Source organism: Ursus americanus, chromosome X (genome assembly GCF_024610735.1).
Source record: "Ursus americanus isolate L20-20 chromosome X, mUrsAme1.1.p, whole genome shotgun sequence".
NCBI lineage: Eukaryota > Metazoa > Chordata > Mammalia > Carnivora > Ursidae > Ursus > Ursus americanus.
The window spans coordinates 79,385,031-79,402,705 of NC_142164.1; the positions used below are offsets into that span (position 1 = coordinate 79,385,031).

The following is a 17,675-nucleotide window of genomic DNA, read 5'->3' on the forward strand; positions in this document are numbered from 1 at the left end:
GAGCCTGTCTCGGTCCCCAGGCCAGCACTACTGGGACATGGGGTTTGGAGTCAGGAAGATTCAGGCCCACATTATTTCATTTTCTGTTGACTGGTTCTGTGGCCTTGTCTGTTCATGCGGTGTGTCTGCGCTTCAGCTTTCTGATCTGTAAAATGGGGATGCTGACATCCACCTCCCAGGGCTGCTGTGAGAGGAAGACCAGCCCCAGCACAGATAGCGCTGTGATGCCCAAGCTGCATAAAGAGTAGCTGGGGAAGCAGATGTTCCCAGTGTGTCTGGGGGCCATAGAGATGGGTAGTGCTGGGGACCACAAAGGTAAGTGGCATCCTCTGGCCATTTCCATTCCCCTTGTTACAGTTAGAGACCCAGCTAGAGACCTCTGCGTTTGTGACCTGCGGGTCATGTTGGGGAAGCCCGGCAGAGTGTGCTCCCCAGACCACACTGGAGGAGCTTGGGGGGAACGGGGAGGGCAGGGAAGAGAAGCATTGTGCAGAAGTGCAGGGATCGAGGGTAGATGATTGGGTGGTCCAAGTGCACCACACAGGCTGTGAGTGCGCGCGCCTCCGGTCAGAGGAGGGGGTGAGAGGTATCTGGCGGGAAGGAGAAAAAGCCCCCCACCCCGCCCACCCACTCGCGGAATCGCATGCGCACTGGGGACCTGGTGGAGAGGGCTTTTGTTGGGAAAGCGGGCGGGCTGGAGGGGTCCGCGCATGCGCAAGCTGCCCAGCCGCGGGGGGTGCGCGGAGAAAAGGGGCGGGGTGGTCGGAGCTGCTGTGCTGGCAGCAGTAGGCGAGGGCGCGGCTGCGGGGTTCCTGGTGCTGAGGACGGACGCCATTGGAGCCCCAGGGAAGGTAAGGATCCAGCCTCAGACCGGACCGGGAGAGGGCGAGTGGAACCCGGCACGCTGCGCCCTCCCCACCCCCACACCCGGATCTGAACAAAGCCCGGGCGCTCAGAACCCGAGCCCTATTAGACCCATGGTCTGGGTAGGACCTCCCACCCCACCCCGCCGCCTTCTCCCGCCAGCAGGCTCAGGGCTCTCTCAGCCCAGCCCTGCTTACACCGGAGCCCACGATCCGAACCCCTGTAGCCGACCCGTGTGCTCCCTGCTGAGCTTCCTTAGAGAGGAGGCCCTACCCCCACCCCAACCACTCCTAGATCACTCCCAACCAGCTGACCCCGTTGCTCCCTTCCTGGAGTTGCAATCCTGGGATTTGAGACCTCCAGCGCTCCAATCCATGCCTCCCCTAGTCCGAGTCCCTACCCCCCACCGCCCCCACCCCTAGAGCTCCTCCTGTATGAGCCCAGCCCAGACCTGAATCAGCTGAATGCCCCCGCCCGGACCTAGCCAGAGGGTCTCTGGATTCAGTTTCCCATAAGCTTTCCAGGGGCCCCTGTTGTCTGAGCCCTCTCATGTCGTCTGCTCGCCTTTCATCATTAAATCAAAGCCCTTTGTTTCTCCCTCTCTCAATGCACATCCCCTGTGGGACTCTTCAGACCCAAGCCCGCCAGTCCACCCCCTATTCAAATCTAGCCGCTGGGCTGGAGAGCCTGCCCATCCTAAACTCCCCTTTAGGTGCGGGGTCTCCTCCGACCACCTCTCTATCCCTCTCCTAGAGCTCTGTCTCTGACAGAATCTAACCCAACAGATACCCCCTACCCCCCCCACGGCGCCCCCCCCGCCCCCTCCACCGCCATGTACTGCCTAGTAACCTGATGATTGCCGACCCCCCCCACCTCCTGAGAGATCCCACCTGCCACTGGATCCCGGCCTCTCCCCCTGATCCTCGCCCTCCCTCCCAGGCTGAGCTCTCTTTTCCTTGGGACCCCCAGCATGGCTGAGGGAAGCTACCGCATGGAATCGGAAACCTACAACGTTGAAGACATGGATGAGGGTAGTGATGAAGTCGGGGAGGAGGACATGGTTGAAGGAAACGACTATGAAGAATTCGGTGCTTTTGGAGGCTATGGCACCCTCACCAGCTTTGACATCCGTATCCTCAGAGCCTTTGGGAGCTTGGGTCCAGGCCTTCGCATCTTATCGGTGAGGCCCCTTGTGGACCACCTGCTGGCCCTGGGCCTTCTCCCCTGTGAAGCTGCTGTGGAGAGGGGGGGGAGCGGTGGGTGAAAGGGAGGGCTGAGTGGGGAAGGACTGCCCAGCTTCCCCAGGCTTCCCTCTCCTACTCAGAGGAAGGGGGCTTGGGAAGGTCTGGGGGGGGTGGGAGCTGGCTGCAGGGGGGAGGCTGGCCAGCACAGGGAAGCATGATGGGAGCATGTAGAGCTGTCTGCCTTCCCCTACCCTTCTCTCTGGCCTTACAGAACGAGCCTTGGGAACTGGAAAACCCTATGCTGGCTAGGACTCTGATGGAGGCATTTCAGCTGGATCCAGAAACACTTGCCAATGAGGCTGCTGCCCGTGCTGCCAACGTAGCCCGCGCGGCCGCCTCCAACCGTGCTGCTAGGGCCGCCGCCGCTGCTGCCCGTGCCACCTACAATCAGGTGGTCACTAACTGCCCGGTGGCCACAGACCAGGCTTCAGGAGAAGATACCCAGCCCATGACCTATGCGGCCCAGGCTCCAGCAGCCACCCCTGAGACAACCCGTGCTGCTCCGCACATCTCCCAGATGCTAGTCAACAGTGAGATGGCCGCCCCGGGGGCTCCAGCTACGTCCCCACAGCCCCAGACAGCCTCCCAGGCCCAGGAGGCCGCTACTGAGGGCCCTAGTACTGCCTGTGCTTTTGCTCAGGCTCCATGTGCTAGCGAGATGGAGGCCACCCGGCCCAAGACAGCCTTCCTGGGTCAGAACGATGTCTTTGATTTCACCCAGCCGGCAGGTGTCAGTGGCATGGCCTTCCCACGCCCCAAGAGACCCGCCCCACCCCAAGAGGCTGCCCCAGAGGGCCCCAGTGCTGCCTCCTCGGGGGTGGCCCAGGCAGCACCTGCCAGGGAGGGGGCAGCCACCCGGCCCAAGACGACCAAGTCCGGAAAGGCTCTCGCCAAGACTCGGTGGGTGGAGCCTCAGAATGTTGTGGCAGCAGCTGCCACCAAGGCCAAGATGGCCCCAAGCATCCCTGAGCCCGAGGGTGCAGCTGCCACCGCTCAGCACAGTGCTGAGCCCTGGGTCAGGATGGGAGGCAAGAGGACCAAGAAGGTGAGACCTCCTTGCTCCCTCCAACCCCCCCTTGCTCCCCTCCTTTCTCTGCTCAGTCCTCTTCTCTGCCCCCTCCTCCCCCTCCCTCCTCCCCCTCCCTCCTCCCCCTCCTCTCCTCGCCTCTCCTCTCCCCTCCTCCCCCCTTCCCCCCTCCCCTCCCTTCTTTCAGCTTGTGCATGTTTGTCCAACACAAATGCAATAGCATGCTTTGGCTGCACGAAGTTTCTGTCCTCAGGCCTGGAGGGAGAAGAGGTTGGCTCGGTGCCGGGCGCGTAGTAAGCACTCAGCACACGTCATCTGCTGTTTGTACTACTTGATTTCCAAGTACCTGCTCTGGTTAAGATGTGTGCTGGGCCCTTTTGCACGGCGAGCCTGGTAGCCCTGGGTCTCTCCTCTCTCTCACTCTATAGTCCAAGCACCTGGATGACGAATATGAGAGCAGCGAGGAGGAGAGAGAGCCTCCTGCGGTCCCACCGACCTGGAGAGCATCGCAGCCCCCATTGACGGTGCGGGCTCAGATGGCTCCCCGGCCCCCAATGGCCCTGAGGTCCCAGGTACCCTCAAGACATGTACTGTGCTTGCCACCCCGCAACGTGACCCTTCTGCAAGAGAGGGTGAGAAACCTGCCTTTCCCCCATCTCCCTCCTCTCCTCTCCTGTGGGCCAGTTCTTGAAGGTCACCCGTGCCTTGGTCTCCCTGTGTGCTCCTCCTTCTCCAGGCGAATAAGTTGGTGAAATATCTGATGATTAAGGACTACAAGAAGATACCCATCAAGCGCTCAGGTGGGCAACCTGGGCCCCCTCCCCGAGCTCTGCCCTTCCATCATCCCGTCCCCATCCCTACCCTAAGGGGCCTGGCATCAGATGTCTCTATGCAGCATGCCCCACTGATCACTCCATTTGCACAGTACGGGGGTGGGGGGGGGGTCCCAACGGTGCTCCCCTCAACAGGGCTGACCGAGGGGCTGCTGCAGCTCTTTGGCCCCAGCTCAGTCCAGGTGCTCTCTCCACCTCTCTCGCCTCCTGCAGACATGATGAAGGATGTCATCCGAGAATACGACGAACATTTCCCTGAGATCATCGAACGAGCAACATACACTCTGGAAAAGGTGGGCGAGTGCCCGGGCAGCTCACTGTGGTACAAGAGCTGCAGAGAAGCCTTGCACCCTGCAGCCCCTTGAGGCCCCCTTTCAGTACCACCTGCTCTGGGAAGGCTTCCCTCGCTTCTCCTCTTGAGAGCATCCACTGCATACTTCCTTCCCCGGAGGGTTCCTGTCCCTCAGATTCCTTCAGCGTCCCTTGTCTCCTGAAATGGGTCCTACTGCTTTGGCCAGTGCCAGAGCTCCCGCAGGGCAGTCCCTCTGCAGCGTCTCTTCTTGAGCCTTCTCCATAACTTCGGCGTCCCTGCTGAGGGAAAGTTCTAACGGGGAACTGAGGGTCTGCCTGCAGGACAGGCAGTGTGGGTTTCTGCTCTCATGTTGTTTCTTCCGCCGCGTAGAAGTTTGGGATCCACCTGAAGGAAATTGACAAGGAAGAACACCTGTATATTCTGGTGTGCACACGGGACTCCTCAGCTCGCCTCCTGGGAAAGTAAGAAAGGGCAGGAGGGTTGTGGCCTTCCTCACTGGTGCCTCCCCCTCCCCTTCGTCTCAGAGAAACGGGAAGACAGGGCTTTGGTGCCTGGCACAGCTCCCACCCACAGTTAGTGGTGCCCAGTGATTAGGGGGTGAAAGGGGAAGTGGCCTGGGGTGAAGCCTTGCTGCTCTCAGGGCTCCACCCCCTCCCCAGCTGCCACCTACCCACCCCATCTTCCTAGGAAAGTAGGCTCCTTGTTGCCTGCCTCTTCCTGCTACGTGCCTGGCCTGGGCTTGGCAGAGTGGTCGTGGGGGAAGGAAGCTTCCCGTCCAGTGTAACTCCTGATGCTCAAAGGGCAGGGAAGGTCTGGACATGCCTCCAGACACACTGTTACCAAGTGATTGCTCCCCGCCTGACCCCATCCTGGACGGAACTTTGGGAGGGAGTGTTTGCATCCACATTTGGGGCGTGAAGCGATTCAGTCTCAGACAGGGGAATGAATGAATGGTCTGGATGAGAGAGCAAGCCGTGTGTAGAGTGGGAAGAACTGCGTGGTAGCCCAGCCATCTGGGAAGAGCTAGTTGGGTGAGCCAGCCCTAGTCCCTCGGGCAAATGGCTGCTGGACAGGATCCTTCTTTCTACACCTTTAGGACCAAGGACACTCCCAGGCTGAGCCTCCTCTTGGTGATTCTGGGAGTCATTTTCATGAATGGCAACCGTGCCAGCGAGGGTGAGTGGCTGGACCCCCAGCTGGGGGGTTGCCCACAGTCTCAGCATCGTGTGCTGAATTGTTGTGACTCTTCTCCCCTCACAGCTGTCCTCTGGGAGGCACTACGCAAGATGGGACTGCGCCCTGGGTATGACGGGGCTCTTGGCTCCCGCTCCTCAGTGTTGTCTTTGGGCACCAGTGGCCCCGGGATTGGATTAGCCTGGGGGCCTAGTGCAGGGGAGTGGACGTCTTGGCCTGGGAAAGTGCAGAGGGTCTCACCACGGTGCACGGGGAAATGGTCTTGAACCCTCAGCCCCTCTTTGCTCCATATCCCCTCTCTGTCCCCAGATGAGATCCAAGAGAACCCATCAGAATTAGGGGTTCCAGTCACACCCTTGCCGAGGGCAACCCTGACATGTGGTCCTGTGGCCCCTGCTGCCACCCCAGGCCTCCATGGGGATCCCCCCACTCCCGCCCCGCACAGGCTGGGAAGCTCTCCATCCTGCTAGGGACTGCTCCTGCCCGCACCCGGGTACTGCCACTGTCTGTAGTTATGGATTCCTTTCCTGGCCCTCAGGGTGAGGCACCCATTCCTCGGAGATCTGAGGAAGCTCATTACGGAGGACTTTGTGAAGCAGAAGTAAGTAGTGGCCAAGTTAACTTCGTCTCACACTCGTGCATTCCTCGTGGGCTGATCTGGCTGAGCAAGCCATTCCCCGTGCCAGATCTTAGCACCAGAGGGCTAGGTGTCTCTGGTGCGAGGGTGGGTGGGGTATGTGAGTGTTGGCGGCGAGTAGAATTCCAGTGCAGCCCCGGGGAAAGGGAGTCGAAGTTGACAGAGAACACGTGCAGGGTGTCTTAGAACCACCGTGACATTTGGTACCTGCCTCGTAGGCTGCAGGAGAATTCCTCCGCTTTACATCCCAAGAACCTGGGGCTCAGAGAGTGGAAGTCTGAGTATGGCCCCGGCTGGTAAGGGGCCCGTTTGGTCCTGGAGCCCGGCCCTCCTAACTTTCTGGTTAGGCCCACCCTGTGCTCGGTCCTTGGAGAACACATGTGTGCGTCACACAGGCACACTACCAGGCGTCCGCGTGTACACAGACAGACATGCGCGCACTCGCAGAGTGGGGAGTACGCTCGGAGTGTGCCGCTTTTCTCCCCTTTACCGTCCTCTTCTATGGTGGGCTGTCCCAGGGTTCCGCCAGGCCATGGACGGGTGCCTGCGATGGAGTGTGCGCATAGCGGGGGGCCTGAAGAAATGGCTCCTGTGTTTGCAACACACCCAACAGGAACCTGGGTTCGTTGTGACAAGGGGCATGAATCTTGCGGCCTTCCGATGAACAGATACCCGACACGTGTCCCACCCCGCACCTCCACGTGGCTTCTGGGCAGGACCAGCGGCCCGAGGCTTTGTAGGCCTCAGTCCAGGAGGCAGAAACCCTGGGAGTGAGCGTGGGAGTGAGGCATGGGCTGGAGGGCCGGGACAGCCCCCCCGCAGGAGCTGAGCGGCAGTCTCTGGGCTGGGGAGGGGCTACCTGGGAGCCCTTGGTGCAACGACAGGTCTGCCTGGCTGGAAGCAAACATTTCTCTTCCTCTTGCACTGAGGTACCTGGAATACAAGAAGATCCCCAATAGCAGCCCACCCGAGTATGAATTCCTCTGGGGCCTGCGAGCCCGCCACGAGACCAGCAAGATGCGGGTGCTGAGATTCATCGCCCAGGTAACAGAGAGCCTCTGTTTGGGGCCAGGCGGTGGGTTGTGGATTTGGTACTTGCCCTACCTTCTCTGTTTCTTGGCTACAGCCTCCTCCTCAGGCTGTTGGTCCAGTGAGGATCCGGACAGTTTCCTAAGTTGGGAACGTACCCAAGTTCACAGGTGTAGTAAGTGTGAGGGATGGGGTGAGGTGCCAGGGAGGCACGGAGTCACAGGAGAGTCGGATTCCAGTGCTCTTGACTTTTATTATGACCGTGCACAGCCCACGGGAGGGTATGTGGCAGGAAGCAGGTGCTCAGCGAACGTGGGGTAGCTGTGTGGATGGTGTCTGTGACTCTACTGCAGAATCAGAACCGAGACCCCCGGGAATGGAAGGCTCATTTCCTGGAGGCTGTGGATGATGCTTTCAAGACGATGGATGTGGATATGGCTGAGGAACATGCCAGGGCCCAGATGAGAGCCCAGATGAACATCGGGGATGAAGCTCTGATTGGACGCTGGAGCTGGGATGACATACAGGTGGAGCTCCTGACCTGGGATGAGGATGGAGATTTTGGCGACGCCTGGGCCAGGATTCCCTTCGCTTTCTGGGCCAGATACCATCAGTACATTCTGAATAGCAACCGTGCCAACCGGAGGGCCACTTGGAGAGCTGGCGTCAGCAGTGGCACCAATGGTGGGGCCAGCACCAGCATTCTAGATGGGCCCAGCACCAGCTCCACCATCCGGACCAGAAATGCTGCCAGAACGAGTGCCAACTTCTTCTCCTGGATCCAGTAAGATTTTCAGGGGATACGTGAAACTCAGAAGGAGGGGGTGGGAAGGGGCTGTGAAAAGTCAAGTCGGGGACAGGCCTGGGTGCAGTGGGGGAGCAAAGACTGTGAGAGACCCTTGTGTTTTTCGTGTCCCTCCCCCCACCTCGTGTCTATTGACAGTTCTGTTTCTGCTTTTGTGTCTTGTGTTACAGACAACGCTGATGAACCGCGGCAGTCCCTCGCCAAGCCAGAGTGCCTCCTCGGATCCCTCCTTCACACGGCACTCTAGGCAGCTTCTACCTGCCCATCCAAGATGGCATGCAAGATGAAGCTCTCTTTGCCCTTCCTGCTTTTGTTGTGTGCTTTTGTTGTGCGCTTTTGTTGTGCGCTTTTGTCGTGTTTTCATGTTTTTGGTATCAGTGTTACAGTAAAGTTGCAAAATTACTTGGGCCGTTTCCTCCTTTATTTGCGCACGTACCTGTGCACGTGGTGCTCCGAGTGCCACATGGTTGCGGGCTCTGACATAGACACTCCCCGCCTCTGCCTGGAAGGCAGCAGGTGTGGGTAGGGTGCTGGGAAGATGTGGAGAGGTACCAGCTGAGTGTCTAGACCATGAGTTTCAAGAGGCTCCAGTCCACATAGTGACCTGATTTCCTACATGGGACAACCCCAGTTAGACACCAATAGTGGGGGAGGTGGCAGGAAAAGGGATGGAGTAGAAGGCTGTGGGTTGGTGCCACCGTCCCTCTCACCAAGGAACGGGGTCCACAGACATCCACCAAGACCCACCTCCTCCACCCCATCTTTGGAGGCGCCATCTTGGAACCCTTCCCTCATCCTCCACACACAACTTCAGCACCTCACCGCTCCCTCAGATGGAGCCTTAAGGACAATGAGCTAGGCCTCGGCGACATTCTCACCCCTCCAGCAGGTTGAAGGAGGAGCCATTATCGCCCACAGAGTGGGTCCAATGAAAACAGACCTCGACAGCCTGTAACCCTGACCCGAGGCCTGTTGGTGGGCTCCGGAGCTCTTCTTCACTGGAAACAGGGCCCTCCCAGTGAAGCCAAGGCCGGGCCTGTGTCCTGGTGTCTTCAAGGCCTGGGTGATTCCCACAGGAGTGGGGCTGGGACTGCAATTCTTCCAGCGGACGACAGTGAGAGCAGAGACGCCTGGGAAGGGCTCAGTGGCAGGCTGGGACAGTGTCCGGAGTGCTCTCGGGTCCCTCAGTGATGCCCACAGTTGGGAGGATGAGGTCCAAGGTTGAGAAGAAGGAGTGAATCGTGTAAGGGCCTCTGCACGCCTTTGCCTCTTCCCCGAGAAGAGGTCCCCTTCTCTCCCCCAGACTTGGCTCCTGACCCAGATCCAGGCACACAATATCACAGGCCCGGTGGAGAATGAAAAACTTGGGTCCCCTTGCCCAAAAATGATTAAGAATTCCAAGAGAGTGATGGCTTAGTCTCGAACTAGGTGTGCAGCCCCTCCGAGCACAGGGTCCTGTGGAGCTGCATAGGTCACACCACCAGGCAGCTAGCTATGTAAGGTTTCCTCCCCCAAAGTCAAGCTTCAGGTGGGTTTCTGCCTTACCGGCCACTGCTGTGGTTTCTGCCTGCCCAGCTGCTGGATCCCTGCTTGGCCACATGGACACCGTGATTCCGACAGAATTTGAGTCCCCTTCACTTTGGCTTTACTGACACACGGTCTGGGATGTGAGCGGGATGAAGGATGCCTGGGATCCCAGTCCTGGGGTGATGAATGATCCGAGACTTTTCTGGTACTCTCACCCTGGGAATCTGCTGTGCACACAGCCAGCACATGCCTTTTCATGGATGAGGGTGCAGGCACTCACTCAAAGCCAGAGGCAGGAGTTGGAGCACCGTGTGCAGAGGTCACCTGGAAAGGAGCAGAAAGCAGCTCTCAGAGACAGACAGCGTGCTGGTGAGGGTGTCCCCTCCCCAGGCCTGTGGGCTTGCAGCACTCCCCTCTTCCATCCTCCTTTCCCCTGGCTGGCCTCTCCAGGTTGGGGGAAGGGGGAGGGGCTTCCCAGGAGCTGCATACTGCACAAGGTAGTTGAGAGTAGGGTGGGCAGGGAGGAAGAAAGCAGTGAGGTGGCCTCTGGGACAGGGAGGAGGGAGCGCCCAGGGGACTGCTGTCAGGCTGACTGTCAGGCTGGTCACCTGGGAGGCTTCCCACCTGCTCACTCACAGGGCAAATGTGACACCATAGCATAGGTCCCTTCCTGGGACCCCAACCCAAGACCTTTCAAGGCTAAATGCGTGCTCTGTCCATTGTAGCCGGCTACCACCACCTTGGAGGGGCTCACAGTGTCGTGGGAGCGACACCCCCATCTCTCACCACTCTCTCCCACCCAGGCTGCCCTTACCACTTCCCATCTCCCTTCACTGGGCCAGATCCAACCCCCCCAGGGCTTCTCTGACCCCAGGTTCGTCCTAGGCTTTTAAGGCTCCCACCATCCTCCCAGCCTCCTGAGACATCAGGTTTGGCGATATCCTAGGCGTCCATCCTGCTCCTCCCCCTCGTCTTTGTCATCATCATTGTCAGGCCCTGGGGCCCGGTGCTGTGGGTGCAAGATCTCACTCCATCCTCGTTGATACTCTGCAGGGGTCACTGTTCCCCCATGGCACACATGACAAAATGGACTCAGAGAAGGGAAGTGACTTGCCTGAGGTCCCTGACCTAGCTCTGCCACCACCTGGACAAGTGACCTTGGCCCAGCCTTTTCTCTCCCTGGCCCTCAGAGATCCCACCTCTCACAGCACAGGATTGGGCTAGACAGATGTACTCTGAGGGTGCCCCAGCTCTGAGGTCCTGTGGGTCTGCTTTCCCAGTCACATCATCTCTCTGGGCCTCAAGTGTCCTCACTGAGTAATAGGGGTAAAAGCATGGACCCAGTACTGCCTGGCCCAGCTCCCAGGGCAGCCGGGAGCACCTGGTGTGGCCTGCGCATGAAAGAAGGTAGGAAGTGGGTAAAGCAGTGTGAGAATGACAGGTGCATGCCCTCCTCCCCCAATCTATGCATGTCTGAGGTGGGGGTCCTCCGGAAAGCACCTGAGCTTGACACCCCTCCCTGACCCTCTGAGCCCCGTGACCTCGGGCAAGTCAGTTCACCTCTCAGAGCCTCCATTTCCTCATCTGCGCAGGTAGGGTTACTTACAGCGCTTGCCTCACGGTCTCAAGGACAATACCGAGCGATAGAGATTGGAAGTTATCAGGAATCTAGTAGCACAAGAACCCTCACCCCAAACCCCATCCCCTTTTCCAGAGAGGAGACTGAGGACCAGGCAGACAGAAATGACTTGACCAGTGTCAAGTTCTCAAGTTCCCCGGGTTTGAATTTGGGATGACTCCATATTACACGTGCCCTTTATTTGGAAACAAGCATCGTAGAAATGATACAAACCTGCAGGACATCGTACACTTCAAATATGACTCTGAACACTCTTCTCACAGCCTCACAGTTTCCCAAGATGCCAACGCTTCAGCATCCATGTCAGAAATGGGCTGTCACACCTGAAGGTGACACAACGGTTCCTTGCCAGGCTTCCTGACTTAGTCTATGGTTCAGCCAACACATGCCATTTTATTTGGCAGTAATTGACATATCTATGGGTTGCAAAGCTCCAGAAATACAAAGCAGTGTACACACCCAATGACCACAGGAAAGAAGAAAATTACAAAGACGGTGGGGCTAGAGTTGAAGAGGATGTGGAACCAAGCAACTCCCCTGTACCGTCCATGGAAGTCTGAATTTGTACACGGCCTTTGAAAAACATTAGAGAATTACAGCATGTTGCTACCTCATGCTGCCTCGGGGGAGGGGATGTCAGAGACAAGGTCCGGGTGAAAGTGAGCCTTCTGAAAGCAGAGAGGGAAGAAATAGAAAGATGGAGCTCTACTACCACTAGCCCATTCATTGCCTTTAGCCAGGAATCTGAGATACCTGAGAGCTGGATAAACATGTGCCTTGTGGGGGAGCAGCACCTGCAAATGATGCTTTAGCCTGTCACTGAAGCTGTCTAGAAAACTTTGGGGTCCTAGCAACTGGAACGGGGACACCATGGAGGAAGGGCCCCTATGATCAGGCCACCCTTGCAAATCTCCTGCTCTTGCTTTCTCCCCCCTCAATCTGAAAAAAGGGCACAAGGCACAAGGTTGGAATGCAGTGGGGTCAAAGGTTAAGGCCAAAAATCAATGCAGAAGGACGTTTCCCAGGAGATGGAGTCCAAATTCTTGTTCTGAAGCACGCTTTGTTCATCTGTGTGGTGGCGGGGGGGGGGGGGGCAGGGAGAGAGGCTGGCTAGAGCCTTCTGCTTGGTGCTCACAAGTACCTATGAATGATGATAAGGTGCTGAAAGTTTTCATTACCACAGGTCTCTGTTTTGCCTTTTAGCAACCTGAGGTCCTCCAAATCAACCTAACAACGGGTTCTCTTTATCAGCTTTACCGAGGTTTAATTCACAAACAAAATCATGCCCATTTAATGGATAGTTCCATGGACTTTGACAAATGCTACCTACCATCCTTGTCACTCCTACCTCAATCAAGTAAAAGAACAGTTCCACCGTCTAATAGTGTTCCCTTGCACCCCTTCCCAGTGAATTCCTACCATCCACATCCAGCCTTAGGCCACCACTGACCTTCTTTCTATAACACTATGGATTAGAATTCTCTTTCTTAGAGTCTGTTATACATGTAAACATGCAGTACGTAATCTTTCATGTCAGCCTTCTTTTCCCCTGCTTCAATGCTTTGGATATTCATTCATGGGGTGGCAGGAATCAGTCGATTAAATCAAAACGGCGGGGCACCTGGGAGGCTCAGTTAGGTAAGCATGAGTCTTTAGCTCAGGTCATGATCTCAGGGTCTTGGGATAGACCCCAGGTCAGTGCTCCGTGCTTAGCAGGGCATCTCCCTTTCCCTCTCCCTCTGCCTCTACCCGGCCCCCCACCCCGCACTCGCCCTCTCTCTAGCTCTCACTCTCTATCTCAAGTCAGTAAATAAGATCTTTTGGAGGAGATTATGCTAAGTGAAGTAAGTCAAGCAGAGAAAGACAATTATCATATGGTTTCACTCATTTATGGAACATAAGAAATAGGAAGATTGGTAGGAGAAGGAAGGGAAGAATGAAGGGGGGGTAAACAGAAGGCGGAATGAACCATGGGAGACTATGGACTCTGGGGAACAAACTGAGGGCTTCAGAGGGGAGGGGGGTGGGGGATTGGGATAGGCCGGTGATGGTTATTAAGGAGGGCACATATTGCGTGGTGCACTGGGTGTTATATGCAAGTAATGAATCATGGAACATTGCATCAAACGCTGGGGATGTACTGTATGGTGACTAATATAACAAAATAAATATTGTTTAAAAAATACGAAAATAAAATACAAAAACAAAATACAAAAAAAAAAGGTAAGCAAATAATATAAATCAAAATGGCCCCTATTCACAGACAACTTGATTGTCTCTGTTAAAATACAGTTACACAAAAATATCCTAGAACTCATAAGTGAATTAATCTAGAGTGCAGGGTAGATGATTAAAACACCAAAATCAACCATATTTCAATACACTACCGAAGAAGTGTTGGAAAAGAGGTTTACCACTCAAAAAAGAAAGTCAATTCTTAGATGTTAATCTAACAAATGATGCAGGGTATTTATATGCTAAAAACAGCAAAAACGCTGAAAAAAAACCAAAAGAAGACCTAAGTAAATGGAGGAACAGACCATGGTCATAGATTAGAATATTTAACATAGTAAAGATGTCAATTCATCTGAAATTGATCTCTGGACTTACTGTAATTCCAATAAAAATCCCAGCAGCAGGATGCATTCTAGACATAGACAAGCTGATCCTAAAGCTTACATGGATACTAAAAACAAACACACAAACAAAAAAGATAGCAAGAATAAGTATGAAAAAAAAAAGAATAAATGTGGAGGAATCACATTACCTACGTTTAGAACTTTTCAACAAATGTGTGGAAAAAACTGGATGTCCATCTAAAAGAAAAGGATTTCACATCTTATACTATAACTCACTAAAAATAAATCTTAGATATAAATCAAGAATATGAAACTGTAAAACTTTTAAAAGGAAACAACAAAATCTTCAACCTGGTTTTTAGAAAGATGTTCGAGGTAGAAGAACAACTCCACCCTGCCACCACCACCACCCACCCCCCTGCCCCACCCTGTTTTTGTTTTTGTTTTTGTTTTTCTGTGAAAGATGCTATTGAGGGTTTGAGGAGAAAAATCTCAGGCTGGGAGAATGTATTTACAATTACCTAAACAACAGAGGGCTTGTATCCAGAGTAGATGAGAAACTGTCAAAACCCAACAGTAAGAAAAGCATGGAAAAAATATTTGAACAGATACATCAATAAAAAGGATATATAGGTGGCAATTGAGCACATAAACAGATAAGCACACTCACTGGCTGGGATAGGGACTAAAACTATGGTGAGATACTGGTAATCCTATATTAAAATTGCCGAAATTACAAAAAGAAAGCAAGTAAAAACAACACAAACACGTGACAATATCAGATGATGTTGAGGATGGGTAGCAACTGGATTCACCACATGTTGCTGGAGGGAATGCAAGGTGGTATAACCACTCTGGAAAACAATGTTATTGCTTTTTATGAAGTTAAACATAGGCTTAGCCGTAGGACATAGCAATCTGACTCTGAAGTATTTCTCCTAGAGAAATTTCAACTTGAGTTCATACAAAAACCTGTAAGTGAATGTTTGTAGCAGCTCTGTTCATGTCACCCCAAACTTGAAACAACTCAAATACCCTGCAACAAAGTGTATTCTTTCCATACAATTAAATACTATTCAGTGGTCTAAAGGAATGAAGTATCGATACAGTCAACGACTTGGATGAAACTCAAAAGCATTGTGTTTAGTGATAGAAGCCAGGCTCAGAAGGTTACATTTAATTGATTTTTTAAAAGAATTTATTTATTTATTTATTTATTTATTTATTTATTTATTTGAGAGAGAGACTGAGAGACAGAGAGAGAGCACGAGCAGGTTAGAGGGAGACGGAGAAGCAGACTCCCCCCTGAGCAGGGAGCCCGACACAGTGCTCTATCCCAGGACCCTGAGATCATGACCTGAGCCGAAGGCAGATGCGCAACTGACTGAGCCGCCCAGGTGTCCCAGAAGGTTACATTTTTAACGATTCCATTTACATGACTTTTTTGAGATGACAAAACTATTCTAAAAGAGAGCAAGTTGGTGGTGCCCTGGTTAGGTGTAGAGAGAGAGTGTGACTACGAAGGGATAGCACAGGGACTTCTTGGAGGTTATGGAAGTGTTCTGAATCATATTGTGATGGTGGCTACAAGAATCTACACATATGTTTGGGCACCTGGGTGGCTCAGTCAGTTAAGGGTCTGCCTTGGGCTCAGGTCATGATCCCAGGGTCTTGGGATTGACTCCTGTATCAAGCTCCCTGCTCAGTGGGGAGTCTGCTTTGCCTTCTACCCTTCCTCCCTACTTATGATCTCCTTCTTGCTCCCTCTCTCTCTCAAATAAATAAATAAATAAATAAATAAATAAATAAATAAAATTAAAAAAAAAAAGGAATCTATACATGTGTTCAAATCCCTGGAACTGGAGGTCCAGAAAAGTCTATGTCACTGAATTTAAAAACACAATTAAAGAAATAATGGCAAAATCGTTTTCTTCAACCAAAAATTATTAGAATTGAACAGTAGTATACTCCACTACAGAAAATATTGATACATATTTTTAGCATTAAGGAAAACCATACCAAATGTCAACCCAGATGAACACAAATGAATGAATAGCTATAGAAATCGTAAATGTAGGGAGGGTTAATTATTTTACTTTTCAAAAACTTTCTTTAAAAGTTAACTGAGTGTTGGGGCACCTGGGTGGCTCAGTTGGTTAAGTGTGCAACTCTCGATTTTGGCCCAGGTCATGATGATCTCAGGCTCCTGAGATTGAGCCCTGCATCAGGCGCCATGCTCCGCAGGGAGTCTGCTTGAGATTCTCTCTCTCCCTCTCCTTCCCCTCCCCCCCCCGCCCAGTCCCCTACTCGGGTGTGCTAGTTCTCTCTGTGTGTCAAATAAATAAATAAATAAATAAATCTTTAAAAAAAAGTTAACTGAATGTTTATAAAACCAATAACAATGCATTGTGGGGGAATACAAGGTATGTATAAAGAAAGTCTAGGGAAACAAAAGCAAACAGATGAGAGTGTAGAAATAAAAGCATACTATATAAGTTTTCACTTTGTACATGAAGAAAAATTTTATCATTGAAGGTGAAATGCCTAATTTTAACTATGTATAATATAATCCTTACAGGAACCACTTACATATAAAACAAAAGGAATAAGTATTAAACCAAGATGTGGATTAAAATTGGAATACTGAAAAATACTTCAAAAAAAGAAAAGGAAACGATAAATACTTCAGTTATACATGAGGTGGTGAGAGAATTGGGTTAAAGAAAGAATGAAAAGACAAAGGAAAGAAGGAAATAAAAGAAGGAAGAAAGGAAGGAAGGAAGCTAGAAAGAAGGAAAGAAAAAGAGAAATAAAGTTACTCAAAATAAGAGGATGAAGTTAAAACCAATCATACCTATACTTAAGCTAATTGTATATGTTCTAAACTTTCCTAATAAAAGGCAGTGATTGCTAGGCAGGAGAGCTACAAGACACCACAAGATGCCACTGAATAGAAACTGTATGGTGACTACCATAATATAATAAAAAAAAGTCTTATTATAAAAAAAAGAAACTCACTTTTTTTCACTTTGTTTTTATTTACAGTCTTATATAAGATTACTTTATTTCTGTATCTTGTCAATGTTTCTTCTTCATATTTGCAACTTTCCTTTCCTACTTGGCGAGATTTGGTTTTACTTTGAAGGATCATTTTGTGTTTTTTTGTCTAGTTTTAGTCTAGTGATAGCCACCTCGCTAGGGCGAATGCCCACATGGACAGTCATGCCATTCGCCTTCTCACGCTATACTCATTCAATGTAGACAACGTATTTCTTCCTGTAAACCTGGACTACTTTGCCAATTTGCTGGCCTTCGTCGTGTCCTGGCACAACCTGTACCTTATCATCCTTTCAGGTGGGCATGGATTGAAGGTTGTACTTCTGTCTCAGCTCTTTAGAAAGACAGGAAGACATAATCTTCCTGTGAATGTGGGAAGGTACCCTGAAATGCCTTTTCTGGTTCTCGGTCTGGTCAGAAGTTACGAAGGCATTGAACTTCATGCTGGCTGCTGGCACTTCAGTGATGGCTGCAAAAGGGAAGAGTGAAACTCACGTTAATATGGAGACAGAGATAGGTTAAATGTAAAAGGGTTGAAAAAGAGATGCCATGTGAACATAAATTATAAGAAAAAAGGTTCTAATAATGGCTAAGTTAAATTTTAGGACCAGGATTATTACTTTTTTTTTTCCTGAGAACAATTTCATTTTTTAAATTATGTTGTGCTAGTCACCATACAGTACATCATTAGTTTTTGATGCAGTGTTCCACGATTCATTGTATAACACCCAGTGCTCCATGCAATACATGCCCTCCTTAATACCCATCAGCAGGCTAGCCCATCCCCCAACACCCCTCCCCTCTAAAACCCTCAGTTTGTTTCCCGGTGTCCATAGTCTCTCATGGTCCATCTCCCCTTCTGTTTCTCCCACCCTGTCATTTTTCCCTTCCTTCTCCTAATGTCCTCCCTGTTATTCCTTATGTTCC

The 17,675-nt window shown here is 52.2% G+C and overlaps 1 protein-coding gene, 1 non-coding gene and 1 pseudogene across 4 annotated transcripts; 2 read left to right on the forward strand and 1 right to left on the reverse strand.

The window, feature by feature from the left end:
• Positions 1-718: 718 nt before the first annotated feature.
• On the forward strand, positions 719-8,348 carry LOC123789996 (melanoma-associated antigen D4). 3 transcript variants are annotated; one of them, XM_045793962.2, is made up of 13 exons: positions 719-851; positions 1,834-2,044; positions 2,320-3,153; positions 3,564-3,767; positions 3,872-3,935; positions 4,182-4,261; positions 4,651-4,742; positions 5,378-5,457; positions 5,542-5,584; positions 6,014-6,076; positions 7,042-7,156; positions 7,495-7,925; positions 8,117-8,348. In XM_045793962.2, the coding sequence occupies exons 2-13, from the start codon at positions 1,835-1,837 to the stop codon at positions 8,124-8,126; spliced, it is 2,226 nt and encodes a 741-aa protein (XP_045649918.2). In that variant the 5' UTR covers positions 719-851; position 1,834; the 3' UTR covers positions 8,127-8,348. The 3 variants fall into 3 exon arrangements, with proteins under 3 accessions (XP_045649918.2, XP_045649912.2, XP_087715552.1); XM_045793956.2 differs by having other exon boundaries at positions 720-851; positions 1,804-2,044; XM_087859426.1 differs by lacking the exon at positions 8,117-8,348 and having other exon boundaries at positions 720-851; positions 1,804-2,044; positions 7,495-7,929.
• Positions 6,664-6,793, forward strand: LOC148106956 (small nucleolar RNA SNORA11). Its single transcript, XR_015723510.1, has one exon. It is a non-coding gene; the product is annotated as a small nucleolar RNA SNORA11 (small nucleolar RNA).
• Positions 8,349-14,588: 6,240 nt separating the features above from the next.
• On the reverse strand, positions 14,589-17,191 carry LOC148106957 (large ribosomal subunit protein uL24 pseudogene; annotated as a pseudogene).
• Between the last annotated feature and the right edge of the window lie 484 nt (positions 17,192-17,675).